Source organism: Astatotilapia calliptera, chromosome 3 (assembly GCF_964374335.1).
Source record: "Astatotilapia calliptera chromosome 3, fAstCal68.1, whole genome shotgun sequence".
Lineage (NCBI taxonomy): Eukaryota > Metazoa > Chordata > Actinopteri > Cichliformes > Cichlidae > Astatotilapia > Astatotilapia calliptera.
Genome location: NC_137424.1, coordinates 46,011,035 through 46,028,786, shown reverse-complemented (window position 1 = coordinate 46,028,786; position 17,752 = coordinate 46,011,035). Strand labels below are relative to the sequence as shown.

At 39.0% G+C, this 17,752-nt stretch overlaps 1 protein-coding gene and 1 long non-coding RNA gene across 2 annotated transcripts in view; one reads left to right on the top strand and one right to left on the bottom strand.

Moving 5' to 3' along the window:
* LOC113018964 (obscurin-like) overlaps positions 1-17,752 on the bottom strand; it is a 76,001-nt gene that overhangs the window by 37,631 nt on the left and 20,618 nt on the right. Inside the window, exons 7-17 of the mRNA XM_080295383.1 lie at positions 17,442-17,690; positions 17,110-17,226; positions 16,937-16,987; positions 16,774-16,839; positions 16,571-16,642; positions 4,052-4,258; positions 3,270-3,536; positions 2,138-2,410; positions 1,674-1,940; positions 521-796; positions 19-318 (exon numbers count right to left, since the gene is read on the bottom strand). Coding sequence (XP_080151509.1) covers positions 19-318; positions 521-796; positions 1,674-1,940; positions 2,138-2,410; positions 3,270-3,536; positions 4,052-4,258; positions 16,571-16,642; positions 16,774-16,839; positions 16,937-16,987; positions 17,110-17,226; positions 17,442-17,690 — 2,145 coding nt within the window. The remainder of the gene's footprint in view (positions 1-18; positions 319-520; positions 797-1,673; positions 1,941-2,137; positions 2,411-3,269; positions 3,537-4,051; positions 4,259-16,570; positions 16,643-16,773; positions 16,840-16,936; positions 16,988-17,109; positions 17,227-17,441; positions 17,691-17,752) is intronic.
* Positions 9,856-11,286, top strand: LOC145425413 (uncharacterized). Its single transcript, XR_013906098.1, has 2 exons — positions 9,856-10,248; positions 10,327-11,286. It is a non-coding gene; the product is annotated as an uncharacterized LOC145425413 (long non-coding RNA).

Sequence of the window (17,752 nt, the reverse complement as noted above, 5' to 3'; positions counted from 1 at the left end):
AAACAGAAACAAACTGACCTGCAGACCAGACAAACTTTGGTTGACTGTGATCAGTGTGATACTCTGGGTCTCCTCTTCCAGCTCTGCACACATATCCTGCTGTGTGTGTCTGTCCATGAATGATGTAGGAGTCCTGTGCAGTCCCACTGCCATCAGGTAGCAGCTCATAACTGGAGGATTTCTCTGATAGATCAGGAACAGCTTTAAACCAGTAGAAGCTCCATCCTGCAGACGGATGTTCAACCTCACAGTTCAGAGTTACTGAGGCTCCAGGACTCAGCCATGATGGAGACACAGTGAGGACAGGACGGGGTTCATCTGTTCAACAAAGATTTTCTCTCAATCTTTCGTCTCTTAACTCTGAATTCAATGTCACTAAAATGTTGACTCACAAATATTTATGATGAACTTTAAGAGTGAGACTATCTAAACATGTCAAATATCTCAACATGTACTAATAAAAACACATTTTTACAAACTGTTTCTATTTCCAGGTTAAATGAACTATGACTCTACTTACTGTCAGAAACTGTCAGTGTGACTGAATCACTCCACTCTGTTGTTTCATGCTGTGAACTTTTCATTCTGCCCTTACAGCGATAGTTTCCACTGTTGGATGATGAAGCAGATCTAATCCTGTATTCATTTTGATTTGGAGCTTTTATCATGCTGTTTGTTTCCCACTCATAATCCCACTCAGTGTCTCCTCCATGGATCTCACATCTGACAGTGATCGTCTCTCCTCTGTGTATCTCAGACCAGTTTGGATACAGAGTCACAACAGGCCTGTTTGAGGCTGTTACTGTTCAAGAAAGTACAATAAAAACACATGAATGTCAAAAATGTTAATGCCTTTTGTTCTTCATCTTCCTCCTTAATCAGGAATTTATCTGACTTCATGTTAAACTGACCAGTTTTCCCAATCCTGACTGACTGGCTGTCCTCTGTGTAGTAAACTGGGTTTCCTCTTCCTCCTCTGCACCTGTAGAGTCCTTCCTGTGAGACACTGATTTGTCCATTTGAGTGGAAAACTGCATCTTGTGTGGTCAGGGCTTCAGAGGATTTCTCATCTCTGTACCAGTAGTATTTCCATCCAGATGATGATGATGGGTTCACAGAGCAGGTCAGGGTCACACTGCCCCCTACTGGAACAGTTGTGTTATCAGCTCTCAGTTTGGCCTTTGGTTTATCTGCAGTTCAGTTTAGAAAAAGAACAAAAGTCAATGACTGAATCAAACCAGTTGAAATAACTTGGTGGAAATATGGAAATAATAAATATCACATAACTTTAATGGTGAAGCTGCAACAAACTGTACAACTATCACACAAACACAACAGTAATCTTTCATATTTAATTTGCTGCATTTCTAAGTTAAAAACACACATGAGGAACAATCAGTGGATTTAATGTTTCTTAGTGGATGTGGTGGAGCAGCTGAGACAGATTCAGCATTTGTTCTGCATTTCATCTTTCATGTATTAGAGCTGCACAGCAGAGAAGTTACTCTCATATGTTTTGTTCTCTTCACTGTGAATAAAAAGCTGCTGTTCAGGTTTTTGTTGTTGGAATAAAAACTAAACATTTTACTGACCAACATGAAAGACAGTTATAAAGCTGTAAGAAAGAAGAAGTGCTTTTTCCTTATTTAGATACTCTGGATGAAAGATCTTACATGATACAGTCAGTGTGATGATATCACTCCACTCTGAGAAGAAATAGTCCCTTCTGCCCCGGCAGCTGTATCCTCCACTGTCAGACTCAGTAGCTCTGATGATTCTGTATTCATTGGATGTTGGAGGTGTGTTTAACTTGGCTGCTCTCCATTCATACGTCCACTGAGCTCCTTCACCTCCCTGAATCTCACATCTGACAGTGACTGTCTCACCGCTGTATATCTGAGTCCAGGATGGCTGCAGGGTCACAGTGGGCTTACTGGGAACTGTTCACAGAAAAATATCCAGTTAGACACAAATAGAAACATGAAGATAAAAAAATAAGACGGAATAAATTCTTCTATTTGTCAGGAGGTGTCTCTCATTTCAGGGTTAATAAACTCACAGTTGTTGAATGAAATTGTTAGCACAGAACACAAAATGACATCTCTCAGTTTGGCAGAAATACAATTATTAAACTCACGAGTTTCTATAACTGTGACGTCACTGCTGTCCTCTGTGTAGTAAACTGGATCTCCTCTCCCTCCTCTGCAGTGGTACAGACCTCCTTGTGAGACACTAATAACTCTGTTTGCTTCATTTCCTCTCATGAGCTGAGCTTTAGAAGAGACTGAATCACGTCTGAACCAGTCAAACTTCCAGCCAGCAGAGCCCTCCACAGAGCAGCTCAGTGTCACACTGCCCCCTGCTGGTATGACTGAACTTTGTGCTGTCATTGTGGCTCTGGGTTTACTTGCTGTATAAGATACAGAAAAAGTTAATCATTAAATTGTTGGTTGTCTAAGAAGGAAATTTCTTACAGCACTGATTATGTGTTAAACATTGACCAATTTAGGAAACAACGTGTAATTTTTCTGCATGTGAGACTTCGACTGCCTAGAAAAGTTTTTTGTTTTTTTTTCAAATCAAAAATAGTTTGAATGCCTCATCTCTGTTTTCTGTTCATTACTGCTTTAATAGTTACAGTGCCGTGAACAACTTCTTTACTTTCTGTCGGAGTGGGAGGAGAGTGTTTGAAAGAGAAGTATGTGTGTGTTTTTAAAGTCGTCTTACTACAAATATTATTAAAAAGTTATTTGAAAAAATCAAGTTCACACACAAAAGCTGACTGGAAGTTATTTTCTATCATTTAACATTTCATTTTAAATGTTGTACACAGCTACTACAACAGCAAAACAAAATGTTAAGCTGATGTTCATCACTTTCATGTATTTGTACAATTTTTAAAATTATAACACATTATTTGTTTTAATTCTTTTAATTATGCAGAGATGGGTGAACTGTTAGCTGTTAGTGATCTGAGCCCAGCAGTAAAACTGGGACATCTGAGCTTCTGTTGTTTACCTGTGTTTGTTTGTTTTGTTTTGTTTTTAAATAAAGCGAGTGTAAAACAGCTGAATCACAATCAGAAACTTATTTTTTAAGAATCAACATAAACACACTTTTCTCCACAAAGTCGTTATCTGTACAAATGAGACTTTTTCAGGAAGAAGTTGGAATGAGTCTGATTTGCTTTCATAAAATCACTTTGAGGCTAACATGCAAATCAATGAGTTCAATAGAAATAAAATCAAAAACCTTTCTATCAAACCCACAGGTTATCTCAATGGTGACATCATCACTTCTGTAAGTGTAGTAAACTGGGTTTCCTCTTGTTCCTATGCAGCTGTAGATTCCTCCTTGAGATACTCTGATATCTCTGTTTTGTTGATCTCTGATTTGACCTTCATATGTTCTTTGGGTTCCTCTGAACCACTCATATTTCCATCCATCAGAGCTCTGCACAGAGCAGGTCAGTGTCACACTGCCCCCTACTGGTATGATTGTTGTTCCTGCTGTCAGTGTGGCCCTGGGTTTATCTGCTGTTATGAAAAAGAAGAGAACAAAATGCACACCTGATACAATATAAATGTAGAAAAGGTTTAAAAAAAATCCTTTTTTTAAATCGCCCCCAATGAAATCTACAAATGTCTTCATTATATATATTTTTTCCTACAGTTTAAGTCACTTTAAATTTCTCTGATTTCTGTCTCAACATGGTGACAGAGCTGCAATAATTCAGGTTGTAGATCTCTAAATAAGCACAGTATGAATGTTTGTCCATTCTCAGGCCTGAAGAAGTCACACTGAATGTAAACTAATGCAGTTCACTGTTGAAGGAAACCCAAAGTTAGGTAAAATGCAAGGATCTTTGCTAAAGTTCCAACACATAAGAAATACAATACTTTCAATGAAACATTTATTAAACACACATTTTTTATAATTCAGATGAGTATTTTAACAGGAATCATCACAGCATTAATCACTGAGGACTTACCTAATACAGTTATAAAGACAGTATTACTGTTCTTTGTATAACGTGACCCCTTCCAATTACCAGAGCACTGATATTCACCACTGTGGCCTGTCGAGCTAATTTTGAATGTGTAGTCTTTGTGTGAACTGTAGGGGACATAGTCTCGACCATCCTTGTTGATTGTGTAATACCAGTCAGTGTCTCTTCCGTCATTCATGTCACACTTGAAGGTAACAGACTCTCCAATGAAATAACTGGACCAGTTGGGTTCAATAGTTAGCACAGCACCTAGAATCCAACACAAACAGACAATCAGACAACAGACAATCTGAAACACTTTATGCTCAATGTTGATTGATTATTAATACTTTATTTATGTAGAGTCATACAGGTTGAGAATAATCTTTGCTAAATAAAAAGGAAGAAATAGAAAAAGTGAAAACTGTTCAGTCACCTTGAGCGTGTCCACTGCAGACGAGCGTACAGAGCACTACAATAAAGACAGAAACTTCAGACATTATCAAACTAAAGACACTCAAATCATGTGAGTGTTTTGTTGATGTTAGATTTGAAATGTAACATAAATAAAACACTGTTGGTAATGATGTGTCTCATTTCTTGATCAATGGTGAGTTAATGACCTTCTTAAGGAACAATCCCACCAGGGTTTAAAGTGCAGTCGCTTTCTTACCAAGCGCCTTAAAACACTTGGAGATTTACATCTACTATGATCTGAGTCAGTGCACTAAAATAGAATCCAGTCTACAAACAAACATGGTGATAACAAAACATTAGTGTCCTAAAAATGGTACAGTCCATCCTCTTTGGGCAACAGATGAACGACTGGCTTCCAACAGGGAAATGATCTCCCCAGTATTTCCTTTATGTATTTGACTTTTCAGTACTTATCTCAAAATGTATTTTTGAGATCAATGACATCTCAAAAATTGATATCATTGACAAATTGCAATGGGTCACTTCTCTCAACAAGAATTTCTCTAGAAGGTGATATATAATATAAGGTGGACATAATTCACTTGTCTTCAACAGCAAACACCATTAAGCTGAAGTTAAACCTGCCTACTGGGAGTTTAAAAAAAATCTCTATTTATGGCTGGATGAGCTCTAATCTTCCTTTAGGAAGCAAGTTTCATTTAGTAAGGAGTAGGGTCAGTGTAGTACTCTTTTATACCTTGACTAAGGAAGCAGTTTACTGTTAGTCTGCATTAAAAGGCTGTTTAAATCTAGCACTGGCTTTAATCACTGCTGTTATATGTTTAATCAGTGTCTTCTATGATTGGTTACATTTTATATTAGGATGTCAAAAGCATCAAATTATCACTGATGGAGAAACAAACCTTTGTTAGATAAACTAAAGCAGCTCCACTCTGATCTGAGTCAGTGCACTAAAATCTAATCCAGGCTACAAACAACCATGTTGGTAACAAACATGAGAGTCCTCTGATCACATGACCTGCAATGGTACAAATGACTGATGCTCTGTTCTTCTTGCTAAAACATGTTTATGGATCAGTATGAATCAAACAATAGGAGTCAGTGATGTACTCACAGAATAGGCCCAGCTCACAGAGCAAAGTGGCTCCCATCCTCACATCCAGCAGTGACACGACTGAAAACTTCTACAACTTTCTGTAAAGAGAGAGAGTGAAGCAGCAGCACAGCAGATACCAAAGAGCTGAGAAGGAAACAAAGAGGTTTTAAAACTTCTCTCTGCTTCCTTCCTTTTACACAGAAATAACAACTTAACAAGATCTGACCCGATTTTTATGAAAAAGGCCTTTAATAAAAAGACTAAACTGACCAATAACAGACAGATTCTGTATATTTTCATATATTTTATTTTATTATTTTTTACTATTTAATTTGTAAAAATGTGTATACACACACACACACACACACACACACACACACACACACACTATTATATATTGTACATATATTTATTAGTTTCAGGTTGGCCATTCTTGTATTTTGCTCGTTTGTGTTGTTGTGTTTTGCACATCTCTGTTGCTTGTGGGGCTCGCACACAAGAATTTCACTCACATGTGCTGTGCCAGTGTGCCTGCACATGTGATGTGACAATAAAAGTGATTTGATTTGATTTGAGACAGTAAGTTTCATTTCACATATGTGAGCTGACTGAAGGTTAAAGAGGAAATGAGGAGAACACAAGTCCAAGACTTGTTTTAAGTGTGAAAAACATTTATTTTATTTAAATATTGTTAACATAAAATAATAATACTAATAATTCTCATAATTTTTTTTCAGTGAGAACATCTGCAGTAAAAACAGATGATAATAACTCATTTGGAAGGTTAAATATTTGGATACAGCACAGCCACAAACACAGCAGTTATATGAATGTTGTAAGTGGTGAAACAGGAAGAATGTAGTTTTAACATTTGTGCTTTAAACCATGTTTAGTTTAGTTTAGTTTAGTTTAGTTTAGTTTAGTTTAGTTTAGTTTAGTTTAGTTTAGTTTAGTTTAGTTTAGTTTAGTTTAGTTTAGTTTCCTGATCTATGTCTGTTTTAAGATTTAACACTGCAGCAAAGTTTTACAGAGAATAGTCACAAGAGAAAATAACCAGTGAGCAGCAGTTCACTGGGTGAAAATAACTCAATGTTAGAGGAGAATGGCCAGACCGCTCATTGCAACCGAGATATGCAGAACAGTGTCTTTGAATGCACAACATGAAGTAAATGTCATATAGCAGCAGATGACCACACCAGCTGCCATGCCTGTCAGCTAAGAACAGGAAACTGAGGCTATAATTCAAAACCAAAACCTGACAACATGAGTTTGTAAAAACATTGTCTGATCTGATGAGTCTCAGTTTTTGCTGCAACATTCAGATGGTAGGGTGAGAATTTGGCATAACATCATGAAAGCATGGATCCATTGTATCACAAATTAGGCTGACTGATACTAAGTGTCTTTTACAGAGAACAGATGCAAGAGTGTCTGATCATGTAAATCAAATTTATTTCACTTTCATCTGCAAATAAAGTTATGTTCATGTTTCCTTGTTTAGGCTGTGGGACTGTAACCTTTAAAGTTTAAATTGATCCAGTTTAAAGTTTCAGAGCCTCAGAAATCAACAGCTGCACTGAGAGCGCACTCAACAATAAAACAATTAATGGGAATAAAAATGTTTCATTCATCGCTCTGTGCTCTACATCTTCAGGTTAATGAGTTTCTACAGCATTCATATCTTATGTTTGATATCATTTACAGATTTTTAACCACTATTTAACAATATCTCTGCAGCAGGTGGCACTATGTGTCCCTCCAAACTATCAAAGCGCAGCTGATTCACAGAAGCAGGATTCAGCTTCGAGAGCAGAGTCCTGCAAATGTGTCGACTGTGTAGACTTTTCATTGGGACAGAGAGGGGGAGGGACTTTCACCCACCCAACACATGCTTCGTGCATCCTCTAAGGTCCTGACTGCACACTGTTTGAAGTTGATGATGTCAGCGTCTGCTGAATGTTCATTGGTTGGCAAGTGTAGCGAAATACAGCAGGAAAGGAAGAAGCACAAAAAACACTTCAAAGGTCAACAATGCACACATGAGATAGCGTAAATCTGACATGCGATGTGCCTCAGCTGGAGGAAGCCAAGACAACACTATGGATATCAACACTGATGCAAATGAGTATCTTCATTCTGTTTTAGTAATGATTAACAACACAGGGTAGATATCTAACCCTACTCTAGACTCTAGTCTCTATGATAATAAAACTACTCTGATATTTTCTGTCTCTGACATTTCACTGCAGATGTTTGAATTTCTAAAATCTGATTGTCTTTTGTTAACATTAAAAAGTAAAAATAAAAGTCTAATTATTTATTGAGCATCAAAAAGGAGAGAAAAATAACCATGTCTCAGCATCAGCATTAACGTAGAAGAGAGTAATGAAGTAAAGATCAAACATCATTAGGATCAAACTGACAGAAAATCAAACAAAACAAACTAAATTAGGAGATTAGTTTTAAGAGTTTAAGAGTATTTTTCTGTCTCTGTGCATAAAAAGTATGTTTGAGACATGAGAAAACATTTTTAAACTTATAGTTATAAAAGTTTAATTTAAAATGTATTAATATATGACCTTAAAGACAATAGCAATGAGTCAAGTGCAACAAGCAGCGATGTATCCAACACGATACTCAGACTAAACTGAACCAAGGAACCAGCCAACATTTGTCTGTAACTTTCATAAACATCACAAATATGCTTTGTTCAAACTCTCACATAAACACTTCAAACCAGTGATACACTCTAATTCTCACACATGAGAAACACTTTCATTAATCAGTGCCATTCAAACAATGTCACAAATGTACTTACACAATAACCCCGTCATGCAGAGCAAAGAGTGCCCCATCCTCACATCCAGCCCTGCTGCACTCTGATCCTCAGCTGATCTCAAACACTTTGACTTTACATCAATAATAAAAAGAGAAGCTGCATTTAATACAGATAAGACCAGAGTGTTTCTTCTGACTGTGGCCTCTCTGTGCTTCCTTTCCTTTTATACAAACCTCAAACAGCTCCTGTAGCTTTGACCACAGCAGTTGTGTGACGTGTTCACATTTCCTGTCCACTGCAAACATGCAGGCTTGCTTCTTGTGTTTGCTTCTTACCTTCTGTTGTTTCAGGTCAGGTGACATATTTTACCAGCTCATAATTATGCTTTATTCTCAGAGACTTTTATGTGATTTGTGCAGTGTCCTGTCATATGTACATGCAGTGAGGTGTTGGACCTCTACACTTCATAAACACACTAAATAACACAGAAGATCTCTCTGTCCCTCGCTCTGCATCCTGTTATGTCATTTTTTCCCAAACTCCCGTTTCTGCTTCCATGTCTGTTTCTTCCCTGGTCTGAGTCTCAGGTCTGTGTTTCTTAGTCTGCACGTTTCCTGTTTTATTTTGACAGTATCACGTTCTGTGTTTAGTTTTGCTTCCAGCTGTGTTTCCACTTCCCTCGTCACCCTCGTGTGGTGTGAGTTTTCATTTGTTCATTGGCAGGTCATCTTTTCACCGTGGGCCATGTTTCTGTTCATCACGAGTCACATCTCAGGCATTCATGTCATTCATGTTGGTGACATTTAAGTTTCATGTTCACTGTCTCTAGTGTTAGTTCTCTCCAGTTTAATTTACTGTTAACATCGTTCTAGTTTCCTTGCGTTCTTCATTTATATTGTTGGTCCAACCTAAAGTAAACGTCTCAGTTTTTGTTCATTCCTGTCTCGAACATCTGCTCTTGCTCTTACACCACGCACCGGCCACCTGACAAAAAACTTTACACTGTTGTGTATTTTTAACTCCTTGAATGAGCCATGATTATGTTTGAACACTGATTAGTCACAACAACAAGCATCATACTGCACTACTATCATACCTGCATTGCTCTAACTTGCCAAGAACCAACACAAATCCTGTGTTTCCTGTCTTTTTCTGCAACTCGGGAGTGATGCCACGCCCGATTTCCAACTTCCAAGTTCGGAGGTATCTGGAATGCAGCACAATGACCCACTTTTCACACCTTGTCTCATGTCATGACACACATAATTAATAGTGGATTCATGACCTTCTTAAGGGACAACTCCAACTCTGGTTGTCTGTCTGGGTTCTCTCCGGGTACTCTGGCTTCCTCTCACAGTCCAAAGTCATATATTATTATGTTAACTGGTGATTCAGGTTGTTGCCTGCAGGTGTGAATGTGAACATGAATGGTTGTCTGTCTCTCCATAACCTGTTATCTTTCATATTATGACAGCTACTATAGGCTCCACCCACATTGAGTCCAAAAGGACAGAACAGTGAATACTTTAAAGTGCGGTTACGTTGTGATTGGTAGGGATGGGTATCGAAAACCGGTTCTTGTTGAGAACCGGTTCCCACTGTTTCAATTCCTTGGAATCGTTTGCCATTTTTGCAAACGATTCCCTTATCGATTCCAGTCGCCCCGAATGACGTCACCACGTTGCGGAGCGTCATTTACCTGGCAGGAAACATGGCGCCTAAGCGGCTCAAACGCTCAAAAGTTTGATTATACTTTATGAGAACCGATGACAACAGGGCAACTTGCAAAGTAGATATTTCATTTAAGGGAGGAAACACTACGAATATGCAAAAGCATTTGCTCACAAAACACGCGATGACACGCGTTTTTAATTCCGCTCCGGACTCGTGACTCTCAACCCAGCAGCAGCGCTAACGTTTGCACGTCCTCTCCCGTTAATGCGGCAGGTAAATAATCAACTAACAGTGCATATTATGTTAGCGCAATCTGCCTTATTACAAGACCTGCCATTACTGTACATGTAGGTGACCATGATGAGAGAGACAGACAGAGTCTGGCTGGCGCTCGCTGGCAGTTCTCGCTGCAGTCTACCGGTAGCGTCTCCTTTCAGGCCAGGATAGACTAATGTCACCGAGCAGTGTCTAAGTTTGTGGTCAAAGGCTTGCACCCATTTGCCACAGCAGATGCCCCCGATTTTTGGTAAGTGAATGTGTTTAATTGTAGGCAGGGACATTACTGGATATTCTTGTGTAATTGCCACAGAACAATTTATGTTATACTTTGTTATTGCTACAGAAGAATGTTGCAGCTTTAAGGCAGGGATGACTCCTGGAGTTGCTTTCTCACTGCATATGCTTTATTTCACAATCAGATCGATTCGATAACAAAAACATACAGCAGCTCCTCTCCTACTCCTAGCCCTTCGCTGCGGTGGAAAAAAGAACGACTTCAATCCCCTTCAAGGAACATACGTACAAAATAGTTTTCCTGATACACCAATGGGGCGTTCAATGCCATCTTGTAAATATGAGTACTCTGGCAGAGTAACAGTTCAAATGAAAAATACACCAGAACAAACAAGCAAACAAAAAAAGAAGTGTGGGGTACCTTTGAACCAATGAACAAAGTATAACAATTTATACTTTTTAACATAACCCGACCCCGTCAATATGTGATATGTCTCACAAGAATATTTATTTTATTATTTTACATTTACAATTTTTTTTTTTCCTGGGGACCCTGTGACACCCCATTGAAGAGCCGTAGGCTGGATCTCTCAAGATCTCACTGTTGGGTTTGTAAGGCCATGTTACTCCTAAATTTCTATCTTGTTCAAAGAGAAGATATAAAACAAAGCTCTGAGCTAATCGACCTTAGTGTTCTCCTTTTTAAAAAAAAAAAAAAGAATCGATAAGAGAATCGATAAAGAATCGAATCGTTAAACAGAATCGAAAATGGAATCGGAATCGTTAAAATCTTATCAATACCCATCCCTAGTGATTGGCTAGTCCCTCCACACGAGCATGTAGTGTGTCTCAGTTTGTCACTCAGGCTATTGTATTAATCATAGTAAAAGCATGAAAACTCAGCCACCATCCTTCATTCTTTCAAACACTTTCTTACAAAGGTTATGATTAAGGTTTGTTGCAGTATCATCTACACAAACTCACCAACATGTTCATGACCAAGTCTTTTAGATTCTTTCACAGCAGGTGTGTTTTTTTCATCCCACCACTTTTCTTTTAGAAAGATAAAATATATTAAGATGTAACTTCCTGTTTTTAGCTTATTTTCAGGTTATATGTAAAAGTTAAGTGCAGAAGTTTCAGTACTTATCAATATTTTAATATTGTAATGCTTCAAGATATAAAGTCTAAAAAGGCCTAAAAACGTGTGGACTCTGTGATACTGCAGAGTCCAGCAGACAGTTTGGAGTCAAACACTGACGTCATCATCACAGGTGTAGGAACCATTTCTGTAACAGCAGCCAAACAGACACATTAGTATCAGTAAGTATAGATGATTTACTGGCTCCTCTGCTGGTTACAAAGCAGTGATTATACTTTGGAGTTTTGTGTTATACTGTGAGGAACTGGCCTGTTTGGAAGTTGCAGTAAGAAGAAAACATGTCTGTATATGATGTTGTGGACAGAGAGAGTGATGGATGATTTTATTTATTTCAGAGATAAATGAACATTTACAGCACGTCCATGCAGAGACTCTTAAAGACATGAGCGTGAGAAATAAGCTTTTCACCGTTTCTCTTGATGCCCACATGCTTTATTTATTCTTTAGTCCAGCATGTGTCATCACCACAATAAAGCTACTTTTAACCTGTTTTCACACATTGTCATACCTGCACATTTCCACTGTGCTGTGTTGACTTTAAATAAAACAAACCACAGGCTGCATTTCCTCTTATAAGGGTATCTGACTTTCAGTGGACAAAAATAAACCTGTTAAAGAAAAGACTAAACCAACAACAGTCTTTACACACATGTAGGCATCACAGTCTGTTCAGAGGAACAAAGATGTTATTCTGTATTGTCTTATTTACCGATTAATCTTGTATTTTTACTGCTCATTGCTTCTTAAATAAAACAGATCACTGTATATATTTCAAGGTTTGGTAAAAAGTTTTGCATCTATCAAAAAAAAATCTACAGTTTTCTCCACCTGGAGGCAAAAACAAAGACAATGTATGATGTCCAAACCACCAAGTTAACCAGCAGATTAGGAGGAGGAAGCAGAGGGGCGGGGATCAGGAAGGCCAGGTGGTTATCAGCAGAATAGGAAAGAGCAAAAGAATTAAGTGTGGTGTTTATTTTTCCATTAAAAAAAGATTTGTCCACAAGAAAAAGTCTCAACACAACATAAGATAATATCAGACATGTTGTGTCACAATATTAGAAATTATGAATCACTTTCAGCCAATTATCAAGAAACGTTTCACCCTTTAGCCACACAACAACAGAACGAGGATAATTAATATAAATCCACAAACAACAAATCTCTGAGTTCATGTTGTTTCTGACTCAGTCGATGTCACAGCTGCTCATTGATCCTGTTCTGTTGCTTCAGGTTTTCCATGTTTGCATGTTGTCAGCTGATCTCAGATCAGCAACATGACACTGAATATTAATGGTGTGTGAGTGTGTGGTTTAGGGCCTCCACCCTGTGATAATAACCAGGTGTTGAGATGAGGACTCACTGAAATCAATTTATTTCACATACAGTTAGCAAAATGCAAAATTTCTGCACATAGTGTTATATATATCCACACAACACATGACAGACACTGTGGATTCAAGAGCACTGAGCATATTCAGCAAATAACCACAGATGCATGATGGGATATGATTTAATTTTGTGTAAACTTCTGAACAAGAAACGAGCTGATATGTTTGAGGTGGACAGCTGACTGTAGTTTGTAGCTGCTGAGCTCAGTTCAAAAGAGTTAATGGGAAGGAAACACAGAGTCTCCAGTAATGATCACCCCACTGCCTCCTACTGACCATTCTTGTTATTACACCATTTTAAGAAAAAGTTGCCATATTAATGTTCATTTGTGAGCCCTGAATTTCTCACAGACATCAAAAACATGTTTTACCTCCTCTAATACACTCGCCTTCATTTTATGCTCATGGCCACCTTTTAATGTCACAGAGGGGTCGATGCTTTCTCTTGATAAATCAAACTGCTGTGAAGAGGTACAAACAAACTGCACAGTGATGTTGGTGCTCACACAGTCCAATCATAACCATTCTGTAAGGATTCACTGATACTCTGTCAAAATGTGACACTCTGTACTCCTTCACTTAATAGACTCTTAATAGATTCTTAATAGACTCTTAATAGACTCTGGACTTCCAGACCAGCAGGTTTAGGGAAGTTACACACATACACACACATACTTACACAACGCACAGATAAGGTGCTCTTTGTTTGTATGCATACGTCATATGTTAATGAACCTATGCATACTCATGTAACCTCAATAAAGAGCAGTGTTACGGGGGGAGTGGACGAGAGCGACTGGGGTCAAGCGAAGTAACGGCGTTTGTCCAGTTCTCTCCCGTGCACGAGAAACATAAAGAACTTTGCCTGCTTGGTGTTCAATGCTTTTCGCTGTGTGGTTGAATTGTCTTGAACGTTCCAGCGAATAGGTTTATGCTACAAACCTATCAACCTGACACTTTTTATGCCTTCAACTAAGGAAATACTTTATATTTATATTTGACCATTACAGCATGTAGTTGTCAAGTTATTTACTGAACAAAACATGTTTCTCTTCTCTCCACTTTTCTGGGGCTCAGATACAAATCATGAGCCATTTTCAGATGATTAATAAACAGCATATTGCAGTTAGAAATGACATTTTAATACACATGTAAGCATCACAGTTTACTTAGAGGAACAAAGAAGTGTTGTGTGATATTATTTCATAGAAAATGTTGCATTGTCTGTGTCTATATGTCAGGTTGGGTGTCAGACGCCACCTCTCTGGGGACACCTCAGGCCCTCCAAGGTTTGGAGGCCTATCTCCACCCACCACCACTTCCCCTGCCGGTGGCGGACTCCCTCAGGTGTCGGTGTGTTGGTGGTTCTTTGTGTCTGGGGGTGGGCGTCCGGGTGCACACCGGCTCACTCCTTGGCAGCCGCTTGTCGGGGCCTGGGGCCTGGGGCTCGCTCGGGCCCCTTTGGAGGTGGGGTGCCCCCGGCCTCTCGGCCTGGGGCTCGGTCACTCAGGCACAGCTGGGGGCCGGCGGAGCTCACGGGCGCGTCACTGCAACTCCCCCTGACTTCTGCTCCGCGGCTGCTGGGCGAGCCCTCATCTGGGACTCTCCTCAGCTCTTACTGGAACAGTGGCGCGGCTGCCCCTCTGTTGGTCTTCCATGGCCTCTTGTCTTCTGGGGGCCTCTGGATATCTGGAGTTTTGATCTCCTCCATACCCGCTTCACACCCTGGAGGACGGGGCTGTGGCCCCCCTACACTCCCTAGCAGATCATTACATGGAGAAACCTTTGGAATGCAAGCATGCTGATCCACACAGGTATGCACACATGGGTATTCACAGACGCGGACTAAAGCTTTCTTGGCTGCTGCCTCAAAGCACATTGTGCGCTGTCTATCTTGCGTGCTGCACAATATCGTTTATTATTTAGTAAATATTGATATCTATGGCTAGCTAGTTTATTGTGATGGTGCTTTGTTTTCTCTATTATTATGTTGCTCTTTGTTGTTTGCTGTCTCCTCTGTTTGTTTTTCTTGTTTGTTTGTTTTTTTTCTCCATACAGGTGACCCAGGAGTTCTTTTTTTTTTTTTCTCTCTCTTCCCCCCCCCTTCTCACCGTCTCTTCTCCCCTTTGGTTTTCTTTCTTTCTCTCCCCCTCTTTCTCTCATTCATTCCCCCTGTCCTATTTATTAAAAAAAAAAAAAAAAAAAATGACAAAGGATGAACTGAAGCTCTGCCATCACGTAATGTCGCATACTGCTGTTTCTGATGTCATTTAAAGAAAAAAAAAAAAAAGAAAGAAAATGTTGCATTTTTAAAAGCACCACAATTATTTGATGCACTTTAAACTGTAAGCGTCATAAAAGACACAAACATCACCTACAGAAAACAAACCTGCTCTGGTGTGCAACTGCTCTGATAAAACACTCTTCAGATGAGTTTGTTGCTGCTGATGTGACCAAACAGTGTGAACAGTGACACATGATGGAAGTGCTGCCATGAAATGTAAGAGGACCACATGAAGACTGCAAACGTAGCACAAAAGCAGCACAAGTCACAGAAAAACATGAAGCACATTCATCCATTTCTGTAACAATGTCTCCAGTTTAGGGTCACAGAAGGACAGTGGACACTGGGAGGAAGCTGGAGTTCATGGAGGAAACACACACAGATGCAAACTCCACACAGAATCACCTCCACCTGTGATTCAATTTAGTTAGTAAAAAGGCTGCTGAGCATAACGTCAGAGCAGTTGTTACTTCTCATTATGTTGATAGATCATGTTGGAGGGTTTGAAGCTGTTTGAAATGACAATGAGTGTCTTTAAATAAAAGCTCTCTTTCAGTGGATTCACAACACTGAACAGCTGTAACATGTACTCTCAGTCTGACACACAACAACAACAACACACTTTATTTATATCACTTTTATTAACAAAGTTACAAAGTGCTTCCAGAAAGACTTTATAATATATATTACAAATAAAAGAAACAGTTAAAAAAAACAGACCTACAGAACATTAAAGTCCATTAAAATTATTTTCTAAAGGGAGAGAAACAAGCAAAACACACTGAGTGATTCTTTCTGAAGACAATATAAACTCAGACTATCAGGATCATTGCTTTGAATTCAAAATCTTCTCTTTTTCACTCAAAGTGGTTTCAAGTATTTAAATGGTAATGGCCTGTCTTTATATAGCGCTTTACTAGTCCCTAAGGACCCCAAAGCGCTTTACACATTCAGTCATCCACCCATTCACACACCGGTGATGGCAAGCTACGTTGTAGCCACAGCCACCCTGGGGCGCACTGACAGAGGCGAGGCTGCCGAACACTGGTGCCACCGGGCCCTCTGACCACCACCAGTAGGCAACGGGTGAAGTGTCTCGCGCAAGGACACAACGACCGAGATTGTCCAAGCCGGGGCTCGAACCGGCAACCTTCCAATTACAAGGCGAACTCCCAACTCTTGAGCCACAATCGCCCACATTTAAGAAACTTTAAAGAGAAAAACAGCTAAAGAGCTGCTGTTAAGATTTTACAGCTGTGGCTGAATTTGGATTGACATCATTGTAGTCAGAGCTCTCCTCTGGGTCACCACGTTGCCCTGTTAAGGTGATCAAATGAAAGCATTTCAAAACAAACTCCCTCTGTTTTGTCCACAAATGCATTTATTATCAGAGAGAATAATTACCAATGTATATTTTGCATTTCAAATCTCACATTTTGTGCACTCACTTGTCTTGTTAATGACTTTCAGCTGAATCTCAGATGTGACATTGTTGTAATCACCTTCTGCTGGACCTGAAATAATAATCTGATTGACTTTCATGTTAAACACAGTTATTGTATCATCATCCAGCTTCCACAAGCTCTATATTAATGAAAGTGTAAACTTTACCATTTTCAGTGTTTTCACATCTTCTGACTGTCTCATAGACACAACGATCACCTGCAGGTCAGAGAAAATCAGTCACCTCATGTCTGTGATACTAACTTGTTTCCACTTTATTTATGATCTGTGTCTTTAAAGATATATATATATGAAGAAGAAGAAAAAAATATAGTTCTGACCTTTGGACCATCTGCAGCCAAACAAAATGAGTGGAAGGAAAATAAATATGAATCCAAGAATTAATCTAAAGATCATCAGAAGAGAAAATGAAGAGCTCTCAGGTGTGGACACAGCAGCTGTAAATAAGAACATTTCATTTTTAATAAATGATTTAGCTTAAAAAATTAAGCTGAACTAAATTCACAAAGTACTTAATTAAAAAATTAATAAAACAGCAATGTTGAACATTATTGATGAAAAAACTAAATCCTTAAACAAACGTACACATTTGCAGCACACGGGGAAGAATTCATCTACAATAAATCACATCAGATGTTTTGATCCTGCTCACCTTTAACTGACATCCAGCTCTGTGCTGACTCTCTTCCTGAGTACTGACACTTGTAGAAACCTTCATCAGACTTTGACACTGCAGAGATCTTCAGCTCCCCTCGGGGATCATTTTGAATAAGTTTGTCATTGTGATAGAAAAACACATTGGAAAGTATTTTTTGTGTTCTCAAACTGCAGCTCAGACTAACAGAAGCTCCCTCAGTCACAGGATGAACAGGACTCACCAGGATAGGACCATTACCATCATCTGTGACACAATCACACACAATTGTTTCAGTCACATCAGCTGCTGCACACTTTGAGAAAAAG